Consider the following 25078-nt stretch of genomic DNA (forward strand, 5'->3'; position numbering starts at 1 on the left):
AAAATCCCACAATCCCATGGGCTGACTTCCTTTATCCTCTGGATAGTCAAGTTTTCCCATTCTGCACCATGAAAAAAGGGCTAGGGCAGCCACATTTTGGGGCAGTGCTAGGAAGTCTGGGATATGGGTGGTTGGACATGATCTTTGATAATGCAATGTAGATGCTGGATCCCCAGGTTGAGACCCAGGATTCAACAATTCATAACTTAGGGTTACAAATGAGTTAAAAAAATCAGGGCCTGCTAACTCTAGTTCTACTCACCTGGGGCTTACAGTTCAGTGTAGACATACCCTTGGAGGCTGGTGATAGCAGAAACATCATTCTACTTCATTTTAAACGAGTTAAATTTGGTGGGGAAGGGGATTCCCTGGGAACACATCTTGCTTGCTCTCCTGAAAAACACCAAAGGCAGACTCAAAGGACCATGAAAGTGAAAGTTGACTTGGTTTTCCTGATAACCAGCAAAGGGGAAGAACAGTGAACCCATAAGAAAGATGCCAAAGGACGTTAGAGGCAATGTCCATGCCAGTCCATTATTTAATAAAAGAAACGCAGCATCACTTGTTGAAGCGGAGATCTGTTATGAACTGTGCTATGGATGGGTAATTATTTATGTTGGATTGCTATGGTATTTCTTGCCATAACCAAAAACCTGTACCTTCCTGAAATGGAAGCTGTTAAGGTGAACAGGGAAGGACTAGGACAGAAATGTTTATAAAATTGAAAACGTTACTTGTATGCAAAATTTCAAGATTTCACAGTGTCCCTTGCCCTTCCCATCAGCTCACAAAGTGCAGGCTAAGAAATTAGATGAGTGTCACAGTGTGCCCAAGTAGATTTACAGCACTTGAAATGGAAAAAGACTTTGAAAGATGCCTGAATGCACAAGAAAAATGTTTGGAAATTCTCCTAAGACCAGGAAAATGCAGCTACAGCCTCCCTCTGTTGCACTAATCTTTGCATTAGCGCAGAAGCCTATCTAGCTTCTTATACAAGTGTCTCCCATGCAAAGTCATAACATGGATGGCATAATCGAAGTCAATATGAATTTCTACACTGATTTCAAGGAGAGCAGGATTAGAGCCAAAATGGACTGTCATATCCAGCACTCTGAACATTCATCTAACTCTTCTATAATTATGGAATGCTGTGGATGTTCTGTGTGCTATTTTAAACATCCTTACTAATCCCTTTTATCCCTGTTATTCATAACCAAGCTTGTTCTTATATGGCAAAAGGCACTATGCCTCATTCTGAAGGCATGGCAAGTCTTAAGTCTTTTTGTTTTAAAACCTGAAAATAACCTTTTAAACTTTGTACAATGCAATTTAACTTATTGAATCAGAATTCAGGATCTGAGTAAAATTTCCTTTGATCTGAAAACTTTCTTAATAGGCAAGAAGCCTTTTTTTTGTTCCTGCCTAGATAACTCCAAAATTGCTGAACTAATTTTTAAGAAACTCCATTATCCCCCTTTTACCCTCAAAAAACACAGAACAAAATACTCCTGGGCAGTAATCATGAGAAATTTTGGACCAAAATCTGAAAACTAGGAATTTTATGAATGACTGAGAATAGCGATTTAAAAAGGAAGTATCATACCAATTTGAATTTGCATATAGACCATCACAACTGATGATTATATATGTACATTATGGTTGAAAAAAATTGTCTCTGTGCAAAGGGCCAACATAAAGGCCTATGCATTTAAGACCCAGGTGAGCCCCAAAAAACCACAGCTTAAATGGAACTTGAATGATGCATAGGCCATTGTGCTGGCCCTCTGCACAAGGGTGAAATTCATCTTATCTCATACATCTCACTGGTATATACCATTGCAACAGAAATGTTTATATATTTATTTAATAAACAATAAACACATTTAATAAACTTTTTAAGCAAATGGAAATATACATATATATATTTCCATTTGCTTAAAAAGTTAGTTTTTTCTTTTCTCTTTTCTTCCCATGATTAATTACAATGCGTTAGCTTTGGGTTCGGGGAGATACAGCTCTGTACCACATACCTTTCTCTACTCAAAATTAGGTTAGATATATCCAGCAAATCCTGTGATGGATGTGCCTGACCATTCCTTAATGCTCTATCATAGTGGCAGAATGGTGAAGTAAATGAATAATGACCTACTTTTCATAATGTAGAGCAGGCGCCTCTTTTGCAAGACCAGAAAACACTTTGATTTCTATTTGCAGGCAGAAGAAAGAGCACTTGTTGAATTACAGATAATCGCTCCTTCTATCAAAGAAATGTTGTAAGGTTTGTGAACCATGTACTCTAATGGAATGGTGTAAGGAGAAAAAAAGAAGCAGTTTTTATATGTGACTGCAGTTCTGGGTGAGCTTTTCCATCTGTACTTAAAGAGAAATCAGTTGCTGTGATTATTACTATGATCAAGATATGTGTCTTCTAATATCAACATTTCCCCCTCTAATTCTCAGCTGATGGAGATTGAACTAACCCTGTCCAGTGTTATAGTGGAAGAGAGTAATGGCTTGCATGGTAGGGGTAATTAATGTATAAGCACCCTGGGGTGAAACTCTCCATAGAAATTGTTGAAGATGCTGTACAGTAGCCATGCTCAGAGGGTTCTTAAGCAGCACTGTGTGGGTTATAGTTAAGCTTGGAAGGATTAGATTGTTATTGATAAATGTTGGTAAGTGGCAATTTTACCATACACACACAAACCAAAGAAATATTTCCATCAATAATAACTGAAATTTACAAATAGACAAAGTAAGAAAAATGCTATTTGAAAATTTATCAGAGTTTGAGTTAAGGATATTAATTTTGATATGCGATTTTGACAATTTGTGTTTTAATTATTATAAAACTTTAACTTTTTGAATCGCAATGTCTACTGTAATTAAATAATTATTGTCTAACCCCCAACCCCATAATTTCCTGCAACTGTGAAAATTTAGAGTGGTATGACGCCTTGAGGTAAAACAAAAATGCAAGATAGCTGCTTCTGTGGATGGGACAGAAATTCTCTCCTGAGAATTCTGCAAGAGGGTGATGCTATGTGTTGTTTATTCCCACCCCTGTTGGAGGAAATAAGAATTGTATACATTTTGTAAATAAACAAATTGCAGGGCATCACTGATTTCTGTTCCAAACAGGAAACTGACCTGAATTCTTCTACCACTCAGCAAAGCCACAACACTACATTAGATCTGAGACACAGATGTGGTGTCAATCTTACACTGCTGCTACCTATGGGTATGTCTACACTACGAAATTAGGTTGATTTAATAGAAATCGATTTTTTAGAAATTTGATTTGATACAGTCGATTGTGTGTGTCCCCACTAAGCTCATTAAGTCGGCGGTGTGCGTCCACAGTACCGAGGCTAGCGTCGACTTTTGGAGCGTTGCACTGTGGTAGCTATCCCACAGTTCCCGCAGTCTCTGCCACCCATTGGAATTCTGGGTTGAGTTCCCAATGCCTGATGGGGCAAAAACATTGTTGCGGGTGGTTCTGGGTACATGTCGTCAGGCTCCCCTCCTTCCCTCCCTCCGTGAAAGCAACGGCAAAAAATCGTTTCTCGCCTTTTTTCCTGGGTTAACCGTGCAGACGACATACCACGGCAAGCATGGAGCCCGCTCAGCTCACTGTCACCGTATGTCTCCTGGGTGCTGCTGGCAGACGCGGTACTGCAGTGCTACACAGCAGCATCCCCTTGCCTTGCCTTGCCTTGCCTTGCGGACGGCAGACGGTGCAATATGACTGCTAACTGTCGTTGTTGTCCCGTGGGTGCTCCTGGCTGACCTCGGTTAAGTTGGTCAAGGGTGCCTGGGCAGACATGGGTGCTCCTGGCCGGCCTAGGTGTGGTCGGTCGGGGGCGCCTGGACAAAAATGGGAATGACTCCAGGTCATTCTCTTCTTTAAGTTTCGTCTAATGGAGATTCAGTCCTGCCTGGAATATCATGCCAGCTGGAGGCTTCTGCCTCAGGCTGCTCTCCCAGTCGGCAGCACCGCGCGGTCGAACCTACCCCAGCCTACCCTTTGCTCCCATGGCTCATGAAGCCTGGACAGTAGTAAGGAGCAGTTCAACTATAGGCTGAGCAAGTGCAGAATGGTGGTAGAATGTGCCTTTGGACATTTAAAAGCTCGCTGGCGCAGTTTACTGACTTGGTTAGACCTCAGTGAAACCAATATTCCCATCATTATTACTGCTTGCTGTGTGCTCCACAATATTTGTGAGAGTAAGGGGGAGACGTTTATGGCGGGGTGGGAGGTTGAGGCAAATCACCTGGCCACTGATTACGCGCAGCCAGACACCAGGGCGGTTAGAAGAGCACAGCAAGGCGCACTGTGCATCAGAGAAGCTTTGAAAACCAGTTTCATGACTGGCCAGGCTACAGTGTGAAAGTTCTGTTTGTTTCTCCTTGATGAAAATCCGCCCCCTTGGTTCACTCTACTTCCCTGTAAGCCAACCGCCCTCCCCTCCCCCGTTTGATCTCCGCTTGCAGAGGCAATAAAGTCATTGTTGTTTCAAATTCATGAATTCTTTATTAATTCGTCACACAAATGGGGGGATAACTGCCAAGATAGCCCGGGAGGGGTGAGGGAGGAGGGAAGCACAGCGGTGGGGTAGTTGTAGGGGCACCCCCTAGAATGGCATGCAGCTCATCATCGAAGCGGCATGTCTGGGGCTCTGACCTGGAGCGGCCGTTTGCTTCTCTGGTTCTTTGGTAGGCTTCATGCGGCACTGCTGCAGGTCCCTGTTATAACCTCTGTCCTTCAGGCCCTTGGAGATTTTTTCAAATATTCCGGCATTTTGTCTTTTGGAACGGAGTTCGGATAGCACGGATTCGTCTCCCCATACAGCGATCAGATGCAGAACCTCCAGTTCGGTCCATGCTGGACCTCATTCAAAAGTTCGCGGGGCTTTTCCTGTCTACCTGGCCAGTGCATCTGAGTTGAGAGTGCTGTCCAGAGCGGTCACAATGGAGGACTCTGGGATAGCTCCTGGAGGCCAATACCATCAAATTGCGTCCACACTACCCCCAAATTCAACCCAGCAGGGTCGATTTCAGCGCTAATCCCCTCGTCGGGGAGGAGTCCAGAAATCGATTTTAAGAGCCCTTTAAGTTGACAAAAATGGCTTCGTTGTGTGGACGGGTGCAGGGTTAAATCGATCTAACACTGCTAAATTCGACCTAAACTCGTAGTGTAGACCAGGGCTATGTGTACCTATCCAATGGAGAAACAGGACTTCAGTTTCTGAAGGTGTTTGTTAATTTGGCATTTTTCATGAACACAAGACTCAGACACAAACAAAACTAAAAATGATTTGTAAAGTTATAATTAACTTAGAATTGTGAAAAGTAAAAGATCTGTCTAATAAAGCACTAGTCAAAGCCATATGTGAATATTATTCCACATACAAGCTAATCCCTCATCTATTACAGAGATGTTAGTAGTGACTCCATAGGTAAGTTACAATGAGATTTGCACTTAAGCAGGTCTAAAATCCCTCTTTCACACTTTAATGATTAAAAGTCTCCAAATTTGGCACAATAACTCTCAATAACTGAATTTTCTAGGTAATTTATTTTTTAGCAAAATGTTTACTAACTTTTATATTATATCATATTTACAACACTTTAAAATGCACCTTTTTGAAAGCTATTTCCTAACATTGCTTTGTGCTCCTTCAGCTAAACCACCACAATCCCACAAATTCCAAATTTGACCCACACGCATGTTCTGTTAATATCGCTGACAGGATTACAAACAACCCAAAGTTACACCAAGATTTACTGAGAGAATTGCTGAGTTCTATCAGCCACTTTCTTTTTCCAATGCTGTCAGCCTTCCTCTTTGACTCACCAGTTATTCTCAACAGTCTAAGGGTGTCTTCACTGCACTCTTAACTTGGGTGCCTACTTGGATGCTGCCCCTAACCTTCCCCTGCCTCTCTATCCACACAGAAATCCCTCTCACTCAAGTTTAGTAGTGCCTTCAACTTGGGCTAGCTGGCTCATCTAGGGCTGTTGGCTAAAACCCAAGAGGCTTTCACTAGAGCCAGTAAGCTGCCCCTTTGCAGTGAAGACACAGGTTAAATTGCTCAAGTGAAAAAGAATAACAGAGCATCTTACCTTACTGCAGCACAAAGCACTATGGGATGTGTCACCAGAAGTCCTAATGATACAGCAGCTCAGGTAAGACTTAGCAATGTGGCTGCTTAGTACACCTGGGCTAGGCTAACCTGGATGCCCAGATCCAGGTGCCTATTACTTCAGTTAACTCTGCAGTGAAGATATACCCTTATGTACCCCATTACCATAATACCATAATTTATTTATCCTCATAAAACTCTTGTGAGGTAGGAAAGGGCTATTATGCCTAGGGAGGTTGTGGAATCCGTGTCTTTGGAGCTTTTTAAGAGCAGACAAACATCTATCAGAGATGGTCTTCTAGATCAGTGTTTTTCAAACTGTGGGTCGTGACCCAGTACTGGGTGGCAGCATGTCAGGCACTGGGTCGCCTTGCTCTGGTCAGCAACGCCTACCTTTTCTGACACCGTGCTACGCCCCGGAAGCAGTTTCTAGACAGAGGGCCAGAGGGCTCCGCACGCTGCCCCCACCCCGAGCACCGGCTCCGCATTCCCGGCCAATGGGAGCTGGGGGGAGAGGTGGGGCCTGTGGGTGAGAGTCGCGCAAAGCCGTTTGTGCACCTCCGCCTAGGAGCCAGACCTGTTGCTGGCCGCTTCCGGGGCGCAGCGCGGTCCGTGGTGCCAGGACAGCAGGAAACCTGCCTCTGCACCCCGGCTATGTCACTGACCGGGAGCTGCCGGAGGTAAGTCTGTACCCCAACCACGTGCCCCAGCCCTGAGCCCCCCCAAACCCAGAACCCCTTCCTGCACCCCAAACCTCCCATCCCCACCCCAGAGCCTGCATCCCCAGCCCAGATCCCTGACCCCCTCTGGTACCCCAACCACCTGCCCCAGCCCAGAGCCCCCTCCACACCCTGAACCCCTCATTCCCGGCCCCACCCCGCAGCCCTCATCCCCGCACCCTAAACCTCTGCCGCAGCCCTGAGCCCCTACCACACCCCAAACCACTCATCCCCAGCTCCGTTGTGTCACAGGCATCAACAATTTTCTTTAACTGGGTCCCCAGAAAAAAAGTTTGAAAACCACAGTTCTAGATAATACTTAGTCCTGTCATGAGATCAGGGTACTGGACTAAATGACCTCTCGAGGTCCCTTCCAGTCTTATGATTATTTCCATTTTACAGATAGGGAAGTGAGGCACAGAGAGACTAGGTGACTTGCCCAAGGTTACACAAAAAGTCTGCAGCAGAAAAGGTAATTGAACCCGAGTCCCAGGCTTGTACTGTTATGAAAGAACCACACGTGCTTTGTCTTCACTAGGCTTTTACAATGGGATAGTTAACATGCGTTAGTTACAGCACTGTAAAAAAATAGCAGAAATAGCTCTTAGACTGGAGTCTCTGTGAGGAAGGATGTTTTTTACAAGCCAGGGAGCTAGTATAGGTCGACACTATACCACTGTCTGTGATCAACCTTGCCTAGTCTACCTCACGAGAAAAAATAGGAACATTTTACAGGTTTGAAGGGCAGAGAAAGGGTTATAATGAGGGGTCTGAAGGAGAGTCTCAGGAAACTTGGAGGGTGTGTGGGGAGCAGTAGGAGGGTCTAGAGGTGACCTGATGAAATTAATAGGCAGCAGGTTTAAAACAAACAAAAGGAAATACTTCATACCATGCACGGTCCACCAGTGGAACATATTGCCAGGTGATGTTGTGAAGGCCAACAAATATAACTGGGTTCAAAAAAGAACTAGGCAAGTTCATGGCGTGTCGGTCCAGCATCGGCTAATAGCCAGGATGGACAGGGATGCAACCCCATGCTCCCAGCGTCCTTTAACCTCTGACTGCTGGAGGCTGGGACTGGAGGGCCGGGGATGGCTCACCAGGTAAGCAGCGGGGGTTGTCAACCCTCCAGGATTGGCCTGGAGGCTCCAGGACTTAAAGATCATGTCATGTGATGCAATCTCCAGGAAAAAGCAACAGAGGGTCCTGTGGCACCTTTAAGAGTAACAGATGTATTGGAGCATAAGCTTTCGTGGGTGAATGCCCACTTCGTCAGACGCATGTAACGGAAATTTCCAGAGGCAGGTATAAATATGTAGGCAAGAATCAGTATGGAGATAACGAGGTTAGTTCAATCAGGGAGGGTGAGGTCCTCTGCTAGCAGTTGAGGTGTGAACACCAAGGGAGGAGAAACTGCTTCTGTAGTTGGCTAGCCATTCACAGTCTTTGTTTAATCCTGAGCTGATGGTGTCAAATTTGCAAATGAACTGAAGCTCAGCAGTTTCTCTTTGGAGTTTGGTCCTGAAGTTTTTTTGCTGTAAGACGGCTACCTTTACATCTGCTATTGTGTGGCCAGGGAGGTTGAAGTGTTCTCCTACAGGTTTTTGTATATTGTCATTCTTGATATCTGACTTGTGTCCATTTATCCTCTTACGTAGTGACTGTCCAGTTTGGCCAATGTGCATAGCAGAGGGGCATTGCTGGCACATGATGGCATATATAACATTGGTGGACGTGCAGGTGAATGAACCGGTGATGTTGTAGCTGATCTGGTTAGGTCCTGTGATGGTGTTGCTGGTGTAGATATGTGGGCAGAGTTGGCATCAAGGTTTGTTGCATGGATTGTCTGTGCGCGAGGACTGGCCTGCCTCCCAAGGTCTGTGAAAGTGAGGGATCATTGTCCAGGATGGGTTGTAGATCACTGATGATGCGTTGGAGAGGTTTAAGCTGAGGACTGTAGGTGATGGCCAGTGGAGTTCTGTTGGTTTCTTTCTTGGGCTTGTCTTGTAACAGGAGGCTTCTGGGTACACGTCTGGCTCTGTTGATTTGTTTCCTTATTTCCTTGTGTGGGTATCGTAGTTTTGAGAATGCTTGGTGAAGATCTTGTAGGTGTTGGTCTCTGTCTGACGGGTTGGAGCAGATGCGGTTGTACCTCAGCGCTTTCCGGTAGACGATGGATCGTGTGGTGTGTCCGGGGTGGAAGCTCACCCTCCCTGATTGAACTAACCTCGTTATCTCCAGACTGATTCTTGCCTGCATATTTATACCTGCCTCTGGAAATTTCCATTACATGCATCTGACAAAGTGGGCATTCACCCACGAAAGCTTATGCTCCAATACATCTGTTAGTCTTAAAGGTGCCACAGGACCCTCTGTTGCTTTTTACAGATCCAGACTAACAGGGTTACCCCTCTGATCCTTAATCTCCAGGAATACGTCCAACCAAAATTGGCAATCCTAGTAACAGCCCTGTTCATTCCCGCTGAAGCACCAGACATGGGCCAGTGTGGGCAGAGAGGGCACCGGGCTGGACGGGCCATTGGCCTGACCCAGCACCGTCCGGCTCCTGAGGGAACAGGGACCGGGGGCAGAAGGAGCTGAGCCCCGTGCACCGGGCTGGGGGCGGAACGAGGAGCCGTTGGGCGGGAAGGGAGAGGCCAAGGGGAGCGGCAGGGCGGGCTGAGGCGGTGAGACCTGTGCCACTGCCCCGCCCAGCCTCCGACAGGCAGCAACATCACGTCATCCCATCCGCTCAGAGCGCACGCGCAGCATTGCGGTTTCTCTCTCCCCCCCCCTCAGGAACAGCTGGGGGCCGTACCCACAATGCCGTGCGGTGCTGCCCGCTCCGCTCCGTCATGGAGGCAGCGGCAGCCGCCGCAGCTGGAACAGCTGGAGCAGCCCCGGCGATGGCCGCCTTCCCCCGGGCGCGCTGAGCCCCCCGCACCCCTCGGGCTCCAGCATGAGCGGAGGCGGCTCCTCGGCACCCGGCCGCTTCGCCGACTACTTCGTGATCTGTGGGCTGGACACCGAGACCGGGCTGGAGCCGGACGAGCTCTCGGGTGAGGGGCGCTGGGGGCGGAGGGAGGCTGCCTTTGTCCCCAGCGGTGCGCAGCCCCTGCGGGAGGGGATGGGTTGCAATTGTCCTCGCTCCCCGGGAGAGGCGCCTTGCCGCGGGTGTGTGTGTGTGTTGCTTGCAGTGGTTGTGGAGTGTGTTGCGGGTATTTGCGGTTGCCCTGCAGGATGCTTGGCTCCCGGTGGGGATAAAGCGAGGGGCCGGGGTGCGCTGCGAACAGCTCCCGTGGCTTGGTTCGTGCACATGCCGGATCGGGGGCATACGGAGTCAATAAAAGGTCCCTGGAAGCTGCTTTGTTGTGGCAGCAACAGGGAGCCGTAAGACCCCGAGTTGCTGCTGCTGGTCCTAGCAGGAGCTGTTGGTGGGGCTGAAATGCTCCGTCGCTTTCTCCTGGTGTGGGATGAAGGGTGGAGGAGGGAGGGGTGCTGGCGGCAGCTGTGAACAGCTGGAGGGGCGGGCCGGGTCGCACAGAAACGCCCATCGTGGCCCTTCTCCGGATTAACGGCCTTCTGGCCGCACTCACATTTGGCGAGGTGTGTTTTATTTCAGGCGATGTAAGCAGTTTAGTAAGAACCCTTGAAAAGAGCTGGGCAGCGTAGGGGTATCGTTCCAAGAAAAAACAACAAATAAAGCCAGGAGGAGCTTTCAAACCTAATGGAAATGTTACAAGTATCAGTTATCATAAGTAGGGTGCTGGTGTGTGGAGGAGTGCAGTAATTGGGACATACTGTACACCATCCCAACATGCCTAAACACATTCATAATGGTCAGTACCGTACATCTTATGGTCACTATACATACAAGATCACTCTTCTAGTTTGGGGCCAGGGACTTAACAGGTTCATTTAGGCATTGAAAATATTCCAGATAAGTACATCACTTTTAAAATTCTTCTGTACATGGCTACACTTTTTGAAGCTTGTTATCTGTGCTTAAAACAAGGTTATTGCATGTGTGGTGTTGTTATAGCTCTGCTGTTGCTGCTTCCGTCAATTTATGTGAGATTCCTGGAGGCTTTTAAATAACTTTTTTAAATAAATTATTAAAATATTTTGTAGAGTTAAAATTATATGCTGCCTTTTAGAGTGAGATTATTAAATTATATTCTGCATGTTTGTATTATCTTGAGTAACAACAAAAGTTAAGAACAATAAAAATGTTAGAAGACAATAGTTTTGTTATTTCTAAGATATCTTAAAGGAAATAAACTAACTGAATTCAGTAGTGTATCTGTCTTAGAAGCTGTGTCATTCTTATCTGACACATGCATTTTTTTCTTTTTTGCTTCTGGTTAGGAGGTGTGTCTTACAATATCATTCAATCTTCCTATGCTTATATCAAGTTTACAGGGCCAGATTCTGATATCTTTTTCTCTGGTTTAGTAGTCCCATTGACTTCAGTTGGACTATTCACGGAGTAAGACCCTTTTCCCAGCCAAACACAGAATCAGAATCTGGCATAACATCACTGAAGTCAGTGGAGTTATTCTGTATTTACACTAGTGTAGCCGAGCTCAGAATCTGGCCCACAGTTTGGGTTTTCTTGCTTCCTTAAATGTGTCTCATAATGTGCCATGAGCATTACTGTCTTAGTAATATTGAATGGAAATTCTTGACTTTTTTTTATGTTCACTGTAGAGTGAAATTTGTATAGAGGAGTACTCATTCTATTGACTAAATTTACATCATTTTGACTATGACTGAAACTTTTTCTTATTAATCACGTAGGGCCAGATTCTTCCACCCTTACTCATGCAGAGTAGTAACTTACTGTATAATGAGTCCTTTTCAATTTCAACGGGAATAACTGTAAAGTAGGATATCAATCTGAATGAGTGAGTAAGGTTGGCACAATCTGGTACTTAAAAGTACATTATACAATTTAATTTTAAGGATATGAACAATTAAATGTATTCGGGGTAAAAAGTTTGAGAGACTCTAAGGGTATAATGCTGCTTTAATAATAGCTAGGAGTGAACAAGACTTGTATGCTGAAAACAGTTGATGCTTCCTGGTGTTATATTATTTTTTGACTTGTGTTCCACGAATTGTTGCACAATAGTTCTTCCCTCTGTTGCATGTGAATAGCTCCTCCTCATAATAAATGTTACTTTGAGATAACTATCTAATATTTAGGAAACTGAAAGATTGTTATATGATATTACCTTAATTTTATGTCTGAATTTGAAATAATAAAGACTGGAGTATGCTGTTTTGTACGGCCTTTTCTTGCTAAAGGAAATTTGTGGAAATATAGGCCCCGATCCTCCCAACTGTTCCGTGTGGGTGCCAGATCTGCTTGCGTACAGTAACTTGAAAAATTGGGACCATATTTTGCTAGTGTGATATGCACTCTGTTTAAAGAGATTCTGTATTCCTTGAGGAAAAAATTAGGATTGGAGCACAGTGAAACAATTGAGAGGAAGAAACATTTGCTATAACTTCACTGCATATAATTTAACTGAAGTTTCAGTACAGTTGGATGAGTTTAGTGTAAGAAACTAGTATTAGTCATGCATGATAGTGTGTTGGCAGATGTTGCTTTTTAAATCTTAAGTAGACTACAGTATACGAACAAACTAAGCTAAGATCCTGATCCAAAGCCCATTGAAGTCAATGGAAATGGCTCTTAAATGTTTTGTGCTTCCTGGAAGATTCCTTTATTTGAATGAAAGGAGCATTGTGTAGCTTTTCCGCTTACTTCTGTATTTAAAAAAATCCATTCTGTATTCTTGAACTGCTGAAACAATTTGCTTAATAAGTGGCCATTGTTGGAACTGAGGCATTGGCACTACAGTTGCTGTGTGCGGTAGTGGGGGAAGCAGGATTCTTAAAATAAAGCAAAGCTAAACACAAACGATCCCTTGATTGGAGCACACTGAGATTCTCTTCAGGGCTTTTCTATATCAGGTCTGCCTTGAGCAAAGCCCCAAAATGATGTCATAGTAACTTAAACTTGCTACAGGAAATTGACAATGGCTGCCAGAAGCCCTAGGGATGCTGTAAGCAGATTTTATTATAGCCAAGCTAATGAAATCTTATTCTTCAGGTGTCTTACAATAATATTGATCATATAGCAATTTGTTGGAGTTTCGTAAATAAGCTACAAACTCATGAACAGTTTGATTTTCTTTCGGATTATTTTTGCTTAAAAGGTGGCTTCTGTTTCCGCTTCCTCTATCTACATAAAAAGTTTACTAAATGGCATACTCACAATATTTTACAAAACTCCATGATTGGCATTTGCTCTCAGAGTGGTTTAAGGATAATATATTCTCTACCTCCAAGTTACTTTTTTTGGTCCAGAAATTTATACAGCATGGTTATTTGGACTTCAGTGAAGTAATGAAAACTGTTCTTGCTGGATGTCTTGGTGACAAGCAGCTAGAAAGTTTTTACTTGCTAGTAGTTGATCGAGTCATACTGTCATATCTTAAAAACTGTCCCTAAGGGTGGCAGGAGTGGGGGACAAGTGAGGGAGTGAGATGTTTCCATGGGTTCTATAGAACCCCCAGTGGTAGACTTTTTGTAGTTTAGCAAGCAGGGCTGGCTCCAGGGTTTTTGCCGCCCCAAGCGGCGCAAAAAAAAAAAAAAAAGCTGTGATTGTGATCTGCGGCGGCAATTCGGCGGGAGGTCCTTCGCTCCGAGCGGGAGTGAGGGACCGTCCGCCGAATTGCCGCTGAACAGCTGGACGTGCCGCCCCTCTCCGGAGTGGCCGCCCAAAGCACCTGCTTGGCAAGCTGGTGCCTGGAGCCGGCCCTGTTGGCAAGTCTGTATTACAAACCTTTTTACTTAGATACACTTCATTATTTCATCTATTATTACTAAGGGCTAGTCTACACTGGCAACGTTAAAGCGCTGCCATGGCAGCACTTTTACGTAGCTTGTGTACAGGGCCGTCCCTAAGCTATTCTGGGGCCCTATGCAGTCCCCACCGCGGGGGAGGAGGGCCCAGGCCTCCGCGGGGGTTGGGGGATGGCCCCAGGCCTCCGTGGGGGGGTGGGACTGGCTTGGAAGGTGGGGGGAATCGCCCCAACACACAATCTCCAGCGGTGTGGCGGGGGCTGGGTTGCTGCACTTCCCACCACCGGTGAGTGCAGGCCCAGCCCTACTGCAGTCCTCGGGGGTGGGAAGAGGCAGGGCTGGGGCGGTGAAGGGGCGGAGCAGGGCTGGGGCTTTGGGGAAGGGATAGAGTGGGGGCGGGGCTGGGGCAGGGCAGGGGCCAGGGGGAAGAGGCGGGGCAGGGTGCCCCAAATTTTCTGGTGCCCTACGCAGCTGCGTACTTTGCATATGGGTAAGGACGGCCCTATTTGTGTAGTCAGGGAAGACCGCTGGGAGAGAGCTCTTTAAAAAAAAAAAAAAAAAAAAATCTCCACAAGGGCCGTAGCTACCAGTGCGGGTGCACTGTCTACACTGGCGCTTTACAGCGCTGAAACTTGCTGTGCTCAGGGGCGGGGTGTGTGTGTGTTCACAGTGCCAGTGTAGACAAGCCCTAAGACAAATCTATATGTATAGTGTAATTTATTGTTGCAGCAGTATGGATAGGATTTAGGTCTCATGTCTGCATCTTGGAAATGTAATGAGAAGTGTGTAGTGCCTTTTATTTTTCAATCAGGGCTATAAATGGGTTTTTCAAAAATAGTCTGGAAAACTGGGGCAAAAAAACCAAACTAACTTCATCATAAAATTATTTAGTTTATGTGGCAATGGTGTATTTTACATTCTTTTACACTAAAGATGTGTATTTTTGTTCTAATTCCTAACTCAGTTTTATTAACAAAAGCCTCTGGACAGCATTTGTTTACTATGTAGTTAAAAACAAAGAATGATTCAGTTTATTGTGTTGCTTAGGTGCAAGCTGAGTTGGGAAAATAAGAAACTCCCCACTATATAATGTGAAATTGCAGTTTCACAAATCTGATCATCAGTTTATAATCCAATATAGTCTCTCACTCACAGAACTTGAGTGTACTTGGAAATAACTTCCATCTCATAGTGACCAATAGGTAATGAATGTTTTTTTTTTTTTTTTTTCAAATTACAGTGTACAGTGGGGAAATGCTTAAAGGAATGCAAATGTCTAAAATTAACTTGTGCTGTGAAGTAAAGATACTGATGATTTTACAATAGACCAATCAAAAACAATAGTTGCTCTTTACTATGGTCTGGTTAAACATTTAAACTGATGGCATATCTCAGGGATTGATCATGATAGTATTTAAATATTGCTCTGACCATATCACCCTCCTCTTTTAATCCTTCACCTGGGCTCCCCATTTTCCACGGTATCAAATTCAAGCTTCTTGTCCTCACCTTCAATGACTTTTAGCAATTCTGCCCCTCTCTACTTTATTTCCCCTTGTCTTATAGGGTCTGATCCGCAAATCACTGAAGTCAATGGAAAGACTCCCGCTGACTCTGGATGGAGGTCCATATTGTGTTATCCCTTTGCTCTGTCAAACAAGCCAGGCTTGAACGTCTGCTGTCGGCTTTCTCTAACACTTCTGTACTTTCTTCCATGTTGCCCCCTTATATGTGGAACACCCTCCCTGAATGGATGTGTAAGACCTCCTTCCAGAGCCTCCTCAAGACCCAGTTCTGCTGTGACCCCTGCAAGAAATCATCTAACCAAGGATGGCTAGATTGTGCAGCAGTCAGGGATAGCTGACTATTGATTTTGGGTTAGGAAAAAACAACCTCAACTTTCAGATGTATTGGAACCATCAAGTTGAGCAATAAATAACCTATGTGGTTTGACCTTATTTTCGTTACCCTTTTCTTCTCCCTTCTCCACACTCATTTGTATCTTGTTTATAATTGGAGTGTAATTTGTGTAGGACAAGGAATGTGCCCACTCAGGTGTTTGTACAGCACCTAGCACAATGAGGCCTGGATACTGATTAGGGCACCTGGGCCCTTACCATACATAATAAATGCTTTAATAGTATTGATGCATGAAATCATCAAGGAAAATAACTAGAATTGGAACAAGTGAAATGACTTACGAATTATGCAAGCTCAATTGCTATCCTCCCCTGTGTGACACTGTATGTGTTAGCAAGGTAATGTGAAAAGATTGGTATAAATTTATCCTAGTAAAACTCCATTGACTTCAGTGTAGCTACACCTGAATGAGTTTGGCCTACTGCAGGGGTCGGCAACCTACGGCACGCATGCCAAACATGGCACGTGAGCCGATTCTGAGTGGCACGCTGCTGCCCACTGAGAGGAGGAGGGGCTGGAAAGCGCCACGCTGGGGGAAGAAGCGGGGGAGGAGGGAAACTTGGCTGCGGCAGGACCAAGCTTCTGCCTCCTGCCCCGGCAGGGGAGAGTGGTGGGGGGGGCGGGGGTGTCCTGGCAGCAGCCAAGCTTCCCTCCTCCCCCGCTTCTTCCCACAGCTTGGTGCATTCCGGCCCCTCTGCCCCTCCTCCTCCCTCTCCCTGCCCGCGATGGCCCTTGCGAGGGGGAGGGGGAAGAGCGGCAGCCTGCACATAGCTCCATAGAGCAGGCAGAGAGAGGTAGGGACGGGCCTGGCGGAAGGGGGTGGAACAGCGCATATCCCTCCCAGCCCCCTGCCATGAGCTGCTCAGGGCAGGGGGCTGGGAGCACCCCCACAAGCAGAGCACCCCAGCCCTCTGCCCTGCACCTCCACAAGCCGAGCACCCCAGCCCTCTGCCCTGACCTCCCCCAACACCCAGCCTTCTGCCCTGCACCCCCACAACCCCCAGCCCTCTGCCCTGACCTCCCCCCCACACCCAGCCTTCTGCCCTGCACCCCCACACCCTCTGCCCTGACCTCCCCCCCACACCCAGCCCTCTGCCCTGACCTCGAGTCGCCTCCCACACCCAGCCTTCTGCCCTGAACCCCCCCCACACCCAGCCTTTTGCCCTGCACCTCCACACATCCCCAGCCTTCTGCCCTGACCTCGAGTCCCCCCCAACACCCAGCCTTCTGCCCTGACCTCCCCGCAACACCCAGCCTTCTGCCCTGACCTCCCCGCAACACCCAGCCTTCTGCCCTGCACCCCCACAACCCCCAGCCCTCTGCCCTGACCTCCCCCCCACACCCAGCCTTCTGCCCTGCACCCCCACACCCTCTGCCCTGACCTCCCACCCACACCCAGCCCTCTGCCCTGACCTCGAGTCGCCTCCCACACCCAGCCTTCTGCCCTGAACCCCCCCCACACCCAGCCTTTTGCCCTGCACCTCCACACATCCCCAGCCCTCTGCCCTGACCTCGAGTCCCCCCCAACACCCAGACCTCTGCCCTGACCTCCCCCCAACACCCAGCCTTCTGCCTTGCACCCCCACACCGCTCCCAGCCCTCTGCCCTGACCTCGAGTCCCCCCCAACACCCAGCCTTCTGCCCTGAACCCTCCCCACATCCAGCCTTCTGCCCTGCATCTCCACACACCCCCAGCCCTCTGCCCTGAACCCCCCCCACACCCAGCCTTTTGCCCTGCACCTCCACACACACCCAGCCCTCTGCCCTGACCTCGAGTCCCCCCCAACACCCAGCCTTCTGCCCTGCACCTCCACACACCGCCCAACCCTCTGCCCTGAACGCCCCCCAACACCCAGCCTTCTGCCCTGCACCTCCACACACACCCGAGTCGCCCTGCTCAGCCCACTGCAGGCCTAGGTGAACAGAACCCCAGGCTGGCAGCGGGCTGAGCAGGCTGGCGGTGTAAGATCAGCATTTTAATTTAATTTTAAATGAAGCTTCTTAAACATTTTGAAAACCTTGTTTACTTTACATACAACAATAGTTTAGTTATATAATATAGACTTAGAGAGAGAGACCGTCTAAAAAACGTTAACATGTATTACCGGCACGCGAAACCTTAAAGAGAATAAATGAAGACTCGGCACACCACTTCTGAAAGGTTGCCTACCCCTGGCCTACTGTTTCTAGAGCCAGAAGTGTTTCTCTTGAGCAATAATGTAGCAATATTGTTTCCCCCCCCCCCCCCCCCCCGTCTCTTTCCCTTTACATTTGGAGGCTCTATTCCTGGCTCCTTCAGTCTTCCAATACACCTATACTTTTTGTTGTTTCTCAGCATTAAGTTTAGAATAGATGATGATCTTCAAATAGTCCCTGGTTTTAGGGGTTTTTTCCCCCCACAGACCTTCCCTTTTCCATTTAAGAGCTTTTTAAGTATTATTCAGATAAACTGAAGTACTTGAAGAACTTGTCTTTGTGTCATATAGGTCAAGTGATAAATTGCTCATTGTATTAGAGCATCAGAAATATCATTTTCCTTCTCTTTGGTAGCTAATAGAATAATACTCTTGTCAGCAATTGTTTGAATGATGTTGGGCATGACTTTTACACACTAGGAAACTGTTGTAGCCTTTACCTTATTAAAAGTGTATGAGTAAGGTTTTCTTTTCGTTTTAATTCTTTAACTAGAAAGTCCGAGGAGGAAAACATTGTAATGCTTATCTTTGATTAATGCTTTCCCTCTTAACTACTGATATTTTCCTTTTGTTTTGTATTTTCTTCCTTTGTGGATGAAGGAGGATCTTTTGATTAAGATACAGGATTGGGAGTCAGATCTGAGGTCTCTTCCTGTAATAGACTTCTGCAGCACACTGTTTACATTTACTCATTGAATAAATAAATGTTTCTTTATCTGTAAGGTGGGGCTAATATGTATCCCTTTTGGCAAAGATGAATGTGTTGGTGGGAGGTGCTGGCTTGAGTTCCCTGGAGATTGAAGTAGTGTTGCCTTTTTTTGGGAATAACAGCAGTGCAGGCTTCCCACACTGCCCTGACAGTGTGCCTCTATCCTGACACGAGGGATTAATTCTAAAGACGAAAGGGTATTTTGGTCTCCTTGGCCTTGCTAACAAAGGTGCTGATTCTGTTATGGGGGCCTGTCAAGTAGGATTTGAACTGAGGCTACCCACTGATTTCACACTGGCCACTCACTCTGAACAGGCATCAGATGATAACTTTAAGCTGCATTTGAACTGGCACCTGTGGAAAGCTCTAGGTCCCATTAGCAGTTCCTCTTCCTCCCCCCAATCTTCCTTTCCCCAAGAAGCCTGAGTTGCTTTCTGTGTTTTAGAGTGCCAAAGAGAGCTTTTGTCTCATTGGGAACTGAGGCAGACGTGCTGTGGTAGCTGATATGTAGAATAAAGAATGGGAGGGCTGATGTAAGGAAAAGCAGCTGTACTCCATTAATCGCATTTGGAGCTACAATTTATTAAGCTGTTTCTATAATACCAAACTTTTGATTGTCATGTCTGTATTGTAGGTTAAATTACAAGTTATGTGTCTTCCAAAATCTCCACTATAGAAAATGAATGACTTTTTTCCCCAGTACATTTTTAAAACACCCTGTGTCTTGGGTGTTCAACTTTTGTAAAGGAAGGAGTATGCTCTATAGCAAGGTGCTGGGAGCCAGGGTTTCTAGGTTCTCTTCTGAGTGCTTCAGTGGACTCATGATGTTTTTTTTTTTTAAATTAATATTTTAAAAGTCTAGTTTCTGGAGTCTACTTTGAATAGCATGTCATAACATACTCCTGTCTTCTCTCTACCCCTGCTCCCCTCCCTCGCCCACCAATGTATGAAACATTGTGTAAGTGTGTTTCTGCACCCTTGTTGATCTTTTTAAGGACCAGCCTTTCCTAAAAGCGAGCAACTACAATGATGTTACATGCACAAAGTAAAACTAAGAGCAAAGGATATTCTCTTCTAAACTTTCAAACTATAGCAATCTTGAGGGGAGTTATTTGTAATGACCGTAGGTATCAAATGTTTGGACAACTGTGGCTTTTCAAGTTGGTATTGTCCCTCTTCACTGCTCTTAGGGACTTTTCATATTAGTGCCTTTGAGTTCTCTCTCACCCACAGGGTTCACGTGGCAGCAATAATGCATATGAAGTGACATTGTCAGAAGCAGTTACTTACTTTTTACTGTATACAAAAAGTATTCCTTTTGATACTTGTGACAAGAGCTTCCTGGATTTGTGGCTTGCAGTCAAGTTTACAGCTATCTAGAGTATGAAATGTTAGCAAATACAGAAAAACTGTCTAACATTGACACAAACGGTCTCAAGGTGGGGAATTTGCTTAGATAGCTGCATGTCAGGCTTATTTCCTCCTCCTTCCAGGGAAAAGCTTTCCCCAGATGACTATTTCTTGGGTGATTGTCATTTTATGGGGGTTTGTGGCAGGGGTGGCCTCCACAGCACCCTCTTGTGAACCGCTGTGACACTATCTACCCAGCCTCATTTTCCCTCCTGGAGAAACTCTTGCAGCCAGTAGTGTCTCTTGGCACCATCCTGTGAGGTGCTGGTAACAAATTTAAACAATAGTCTCAAGTGGAATATAAACAAAAGGGGGTCTGAAAGTGCTAGCGTGACTTAAGAGCTAAGTCTCCTTGGAAGTCTGTGGGTCTTAGGTTCATAAGTGCCTCAGTAACTTTAGAAAATAGGATGTAGGCTCCTAAGTTACTTTAAGTGTTTTAGAAAATTTGATCCTTTGTCTTCACATCTGTCTGTAAGGTGAGTGGTGGTGGGAAGTTAGGAGCTACAGAAAGCAAATTGTTGTCAGTGTTGGCTACCATATGGACATCTGCCTAGCACTGCAGGGGTGTATGCCATGTAGGCCTGGTGTACACTGGTTAAATTTCTCCCAGAATTTGAAATGGATTTAAAACCAGTTCAGCTAAACAATTTTTAACCCATTTGGAACCATAGTATAAACCAGCTGCAGATGGCCTGAACTGGTTTCAAAGGCATCTTCAGCAGAGTTTGAACCAGTCCAGTAGAAATGACTCAGTTTGCCTGGGCCTTGGGTGGCATTATGGCTTCAACAGGTTTTAAAATTGGATAGGGTTCTTGATTCAGCTCCCTGAGGGCATGTCTACATTACAAAATTAAGTCGACCTAACTTATGTCTGCATACAGATGCCACAGTAATTGCATTGCTTGAGCGTGTCTTCACTTTGCTCCTTGTGTTGGCAGTGCATGTCCTCACTAGGAACGCTTGCACCAATTGAACTGTCAGTGTGGGACATCGTGGGATAACTTTTTTGACAGTCCGCGACAATTGATGTAAGCCAGGGGTCCCCAACCCGGTGCCTGTGGGTGCCATGGTGCCCGCCGGGGCGTCTAAGTGTGCCTGTGTACTGGCCAGCGGACGAGCATCCTCCGAAATGCCGCCGACAAGCAGCGTCATCCAGAGGCGTCGCCGCCAAAATGCCACTAATCGGCAGCATTTCGTCGGCGACGCTTCTGGATGCCGCTGCTTGTCGGCGGCATTTCGGCAGCGACGCCTATTGACGTTGCCACTTGTCGGCGGCATTTCGGTGGATGCTTGTCCGCTGCCACGGTCCTCCGTGGCTCGTCGTCTGGCGCCCGCCAGACAAAAAAGGTTGGGGACTACCAATGTAAGCAATACAGTGTCCTCGCTGACACTACATTGACATTGACTCTATGGAGGTGGAGTTATTAAGTTGGTGTAACAGGCGAGTTACGTCAGTGGGAGCGAATTTTTAGTGTAAACACATAGGTTGACATAAGATGTCTTGTGTCAACCTAATTCTGTACTGTAGACCAGGCCTTAGTATCGATCATGCTGTAGAGTGGTGTGGTCCTTTGGGGGTTAGAATAAAGAACTAATCTGTGCAGTGTTCACATGGATGGTTTCCCTTGGCTCCTTGCTGTAGAGCTGCTGCTGTCCTAACCTCCATGTGTTGTGAGTTATTTTTGCTGGGATTTTCTCTTACTCTCTTCCAAACTGCATAGGAAAGGGGAACAATTGAGCCATAGTAACTTACAACTTCCCCTCCATTTTCAGTTGGAGATGGTATTCTTCACTTTCTTTCCTAGAAACTCAGTGGTGTTGCTGGCTTAGGATGGCTGCCATATTGCAACTCTGTAGGTGGATGGCTGCCTTACACACAGGGCCTAATCCTGGCGAAGGTGAAAGAGTAAGGACATCAGCCCTTGGATAAGGAGCAAGCCAGACACTGAATGAGTGATCTTGCTTTCTTGTGAGAGAGTGTAAGCAGGGCCATCACCTCCCACCGAAGGGAACTTTTTTTCCTAATTCAGTTCATGAACCAGCCCCAAACTGACATGTAGTGGCTATAGTGTGCCTGCCTCTTGGTTATTGCAGAGTCACAGTGACCCCTGCACTCTTTTGCACCATGGAACTGTCCCTGGCATCTACCATTGTGCCCGACATTATGGTATACCTTGTTCTCTGGTACAGCTGAAGGAGGGGTTTAGCTCATAGTCTGTTAGTGCTCTAGGAGGGTAACTGTCATGGCTCTTACCCAGAGGATGATAGGTTATTATGGGAAGCGTATTCAGACTTTTTGTGGTGTTGGGGGAGGGGGAGAAAGAGCAGTGAAGTTTAATTATTAATATTTCTGTGGGTAATTCTAATGAGTATTTCATCCCTAAAAGCATTTTCCAAATGCTAATCCTTACAAACATCCCTTTGAGGGGGGAGAGAGGCGTTAACTTCATTGCACCAGCAAGATAACTAAGCCTGAGATTAAGTGATTTGTCACAGGCCACAGAGGGATGTCTGTGTCGGAGCTAGTACTGTATTAGAATTCGGCAGTTCCTGTCTTCCAATCCTATGCTTGGACCAAACCTCTTTGAGAGATACAGGACTAGAATGTCGACTCGCAGCTAAGCTCTTCTAGGGTCTTCTAAAAATAAACACAGTTTTAAGTGTTTTTTAAAAAAGTCAGGTAATTCAGTGAGTTTCCTGAGAAACAGTTATTTTGGGGCCTTACGTAACCTCATGACTGACTAAGGGAAAAGTACTCTATCATCTTGGTCAAGAGCACTTCCCTTTTTAAACACTGAAGTGAAATTGACCTGCTTTGGCTGTCTGTGCTGTATTGCAAATGTGCTGAAGGGACTCAATTGCTGAAGCAATCTTATCTGTAACTTTTCTATGTGTTGAGGGCTGGAGATGGGATATTGACATTGGGGGCTCTTGGTTGTAGAATTTGTTTCCAGCACTGCTCCAACTAAGCTGGAGTTTGTTGACCTACATGAAATGCTCCAAGGATTTTCTATTTGCTCAGGCTTTTCCTAGGTAGGTAGAGTCTTTGTGTGTGCATGTCTGGGATGGGTAGTTGGAGGATGTCACAGTTTGTGTTAACTGCACCTGTATTCCCTCTCCCTGGTCCCTTGAGTGCACCAGCTTAAGGTTTCCATCTCCCAGACATCACCTCTCTTGAGTGGAGACATGGCTCTGTTCTTTCTGACTGGGGTTTTAAAGCTGCACAGCTACCTGCCTTACACTGTGATATCCCCAGTAAGTCTAACCGTCAGCACCTGTGCATTGCTTTCCTTTTGGGGACTATGAACAGCGTACTGCCAGCAGTTACAAGTTACCATGCAGCGCTTTCTAAGCAAGCAGATTTATTCTTAAGATAAAAGCATTACAGAGAGAACCGGTGTTTAAAACAAACAATCAAAAAACAATAAAAGTTCCTATATGCCAGCTAAAAAGCTTACCAGCAGTCTTGTGTGGCTCCAGTAGGTCAAAACTTTTCTAGCCCTTGCCCAAGGGTTGGTGCCCCTTTATACAGAAGGGCCTGTCCGTTTGCTGGATCAGAAAAAAGGCCCTGAATCAGTTTAAACCTAGCCGTTTTATTACAAAGGCCCCTTCTTTGTCTGTTGGTCTTTGGAAAACCCAGTTTGAACCAGTATATTAAAGCCTCTGCAGGGGGTGCACCTCTCTGAAGGAGGGGTGATAACCCTCCCTGCTGGAATTTCATACAATTACCGGTCCACAATGATACACAAACTTAATACAATATGGTCCCCAAAGATATTGCATGCTGTTGCAATGTCTGTCACAGAGGGCATGGGGAGAGTTTTGTACATGCTTAAAAGAATTGTGACACTTACTTTAGATGTGTATAGAAATCATCATTACCTCCGGGAAATGGAAAGCAAATGGTTTCTGTTCTGAAGATGTTAACTCTTTTTAACATTGGCTGGTTTTGGGTTAGTTTGGAGACCTACACTTTAGCTCAGTTCTACAATAGAAGTGCTGATATATTCTTACCCATAGTTAGGGCCCTACCAAATCACAGCCATGAAAAATGCATCACGGACCATGAAATCTGGTTTCCCCTGGTGAAATCTGGTCTTTTGTGTGCTTTTACCCTATATTATCCCGATTTCATGGGGGAGACCAGAGTTTCTCAAATTGGGGGTCCTGACCCAAAAGGGAATTGCAGGGGGCTCACAAGATTATTTTAGGGGGGATTGTGGTATTGCCACCCTTACGTCTGCGCTGTCTTCAGAGCTGGGTAGCCGGAGAGTGGCAGCTGCTGACTGAGGGCCCAGCTCTGCAGGCAGCAGCGTAGAAGTAAGGGTGGCAATACCATACCATGCCATCCTTACTTCTGCGCTGCTGCTGGCGGTGGTTCTTCCTTCAGAGCTGGGCTCCCGGTCAGCAGCTGCCTCTCTCCAGCTGCCCAGCTCTGAAGGCAGCACTGCCGTCTGCAGCGGCACAGAAGTAAGGGTAGCAGCATTGCAGCCCCCCCACAATAACCTTGTGACCCCCCCCCCACAACTCCTGTTTGGGTCAGGACCCCTATAATTACAACACATCATGATTTCAGCTATTTAAATCTGAAATTTCACAATTTGCTATTTTGAAAATCCTAGGACTGTGAAATTGACCAAAAGGGATCGTGAATTTGGTAGGACCCTACCCATAGTCGAGGAAAAAGGGTGCCACTATAATCAGAATGTAGAAATAGTGACAGAAGCTGCATACAGTTCTCAGGATTCTTTTGATTTAAAACCCTTTGCCTTGGTAAAGACAGGTTCTAGTGTATCCATCTAAAGAACTCAATTTTTAAATCCCTCCCTAAAAATAAAAATTTCTACAAAATGTTGTTGTAGATCTTAATTTTTTTTTTTTTTTTTTTTTTTTTTTTTTTTAAATAAAAGTGCCCATTCACTGCTGTGAGTGCTGTGCAAGCAATGAAAAACTGTTTCGGAACAACCCGCCGTCCTCCAAAACACAGTTCTTCATCCAGTCGCTCCAGAATCTAGTCAACTTCTTCCTGGTTGCTGACTGGCTGCCCCTCTGTTACATTTTTCTGTATAGTTTCAAGGAAACAAAACCTCCTTTTGTGACCTT

At 46.0% G+C, this 25078-nt stretch overlaps 1 protein-coding gene across 3 annotated transcripts in view; it reads left to right on the forward strand.

The window, feature by feature from the left end:
* The first annotated feature begins 6496 nt into the window (after positions 1-6496).
* Positions 6497-25078, forward strand: part of DENND5A (DENN domain containing 5A) — a 100785-nt gene continuing 82203 nt past the window's right edge. For 2 of the 3 annotated variants that reach the window (XM_065402648.1, XM_065402649.1), the window contains exons 1-2: positions 6497-6510; positions 9830-9924. In XM_065402648.1, coding sequence (XP_065258720.1) covers positions 6497-6510; positions 9830-9924 — 109 coding nt within the window. Of the gene's footprint in view, positions 6511-9824; positions 9925-25078 lie in introns of those variants that run through there. The other variant, XM_065402650.1, reaches the window with a different exon arrangement.

The sequence above is a fragment of the Emys orbicularis genome, chromosome 4, assembly GCF_028017835.1.
Source record: "Emys orbicularis isolate rEmyOrb1 chromosome 4, rEmyOrb1.hap1, whole genome shotgun sequence".
In the NCBI taxonomy this organism is placed as follows: Eukaryota; Metazoa; Chordata; order Testudines; family Emydidae; genus Emys; species Emys orbicularis.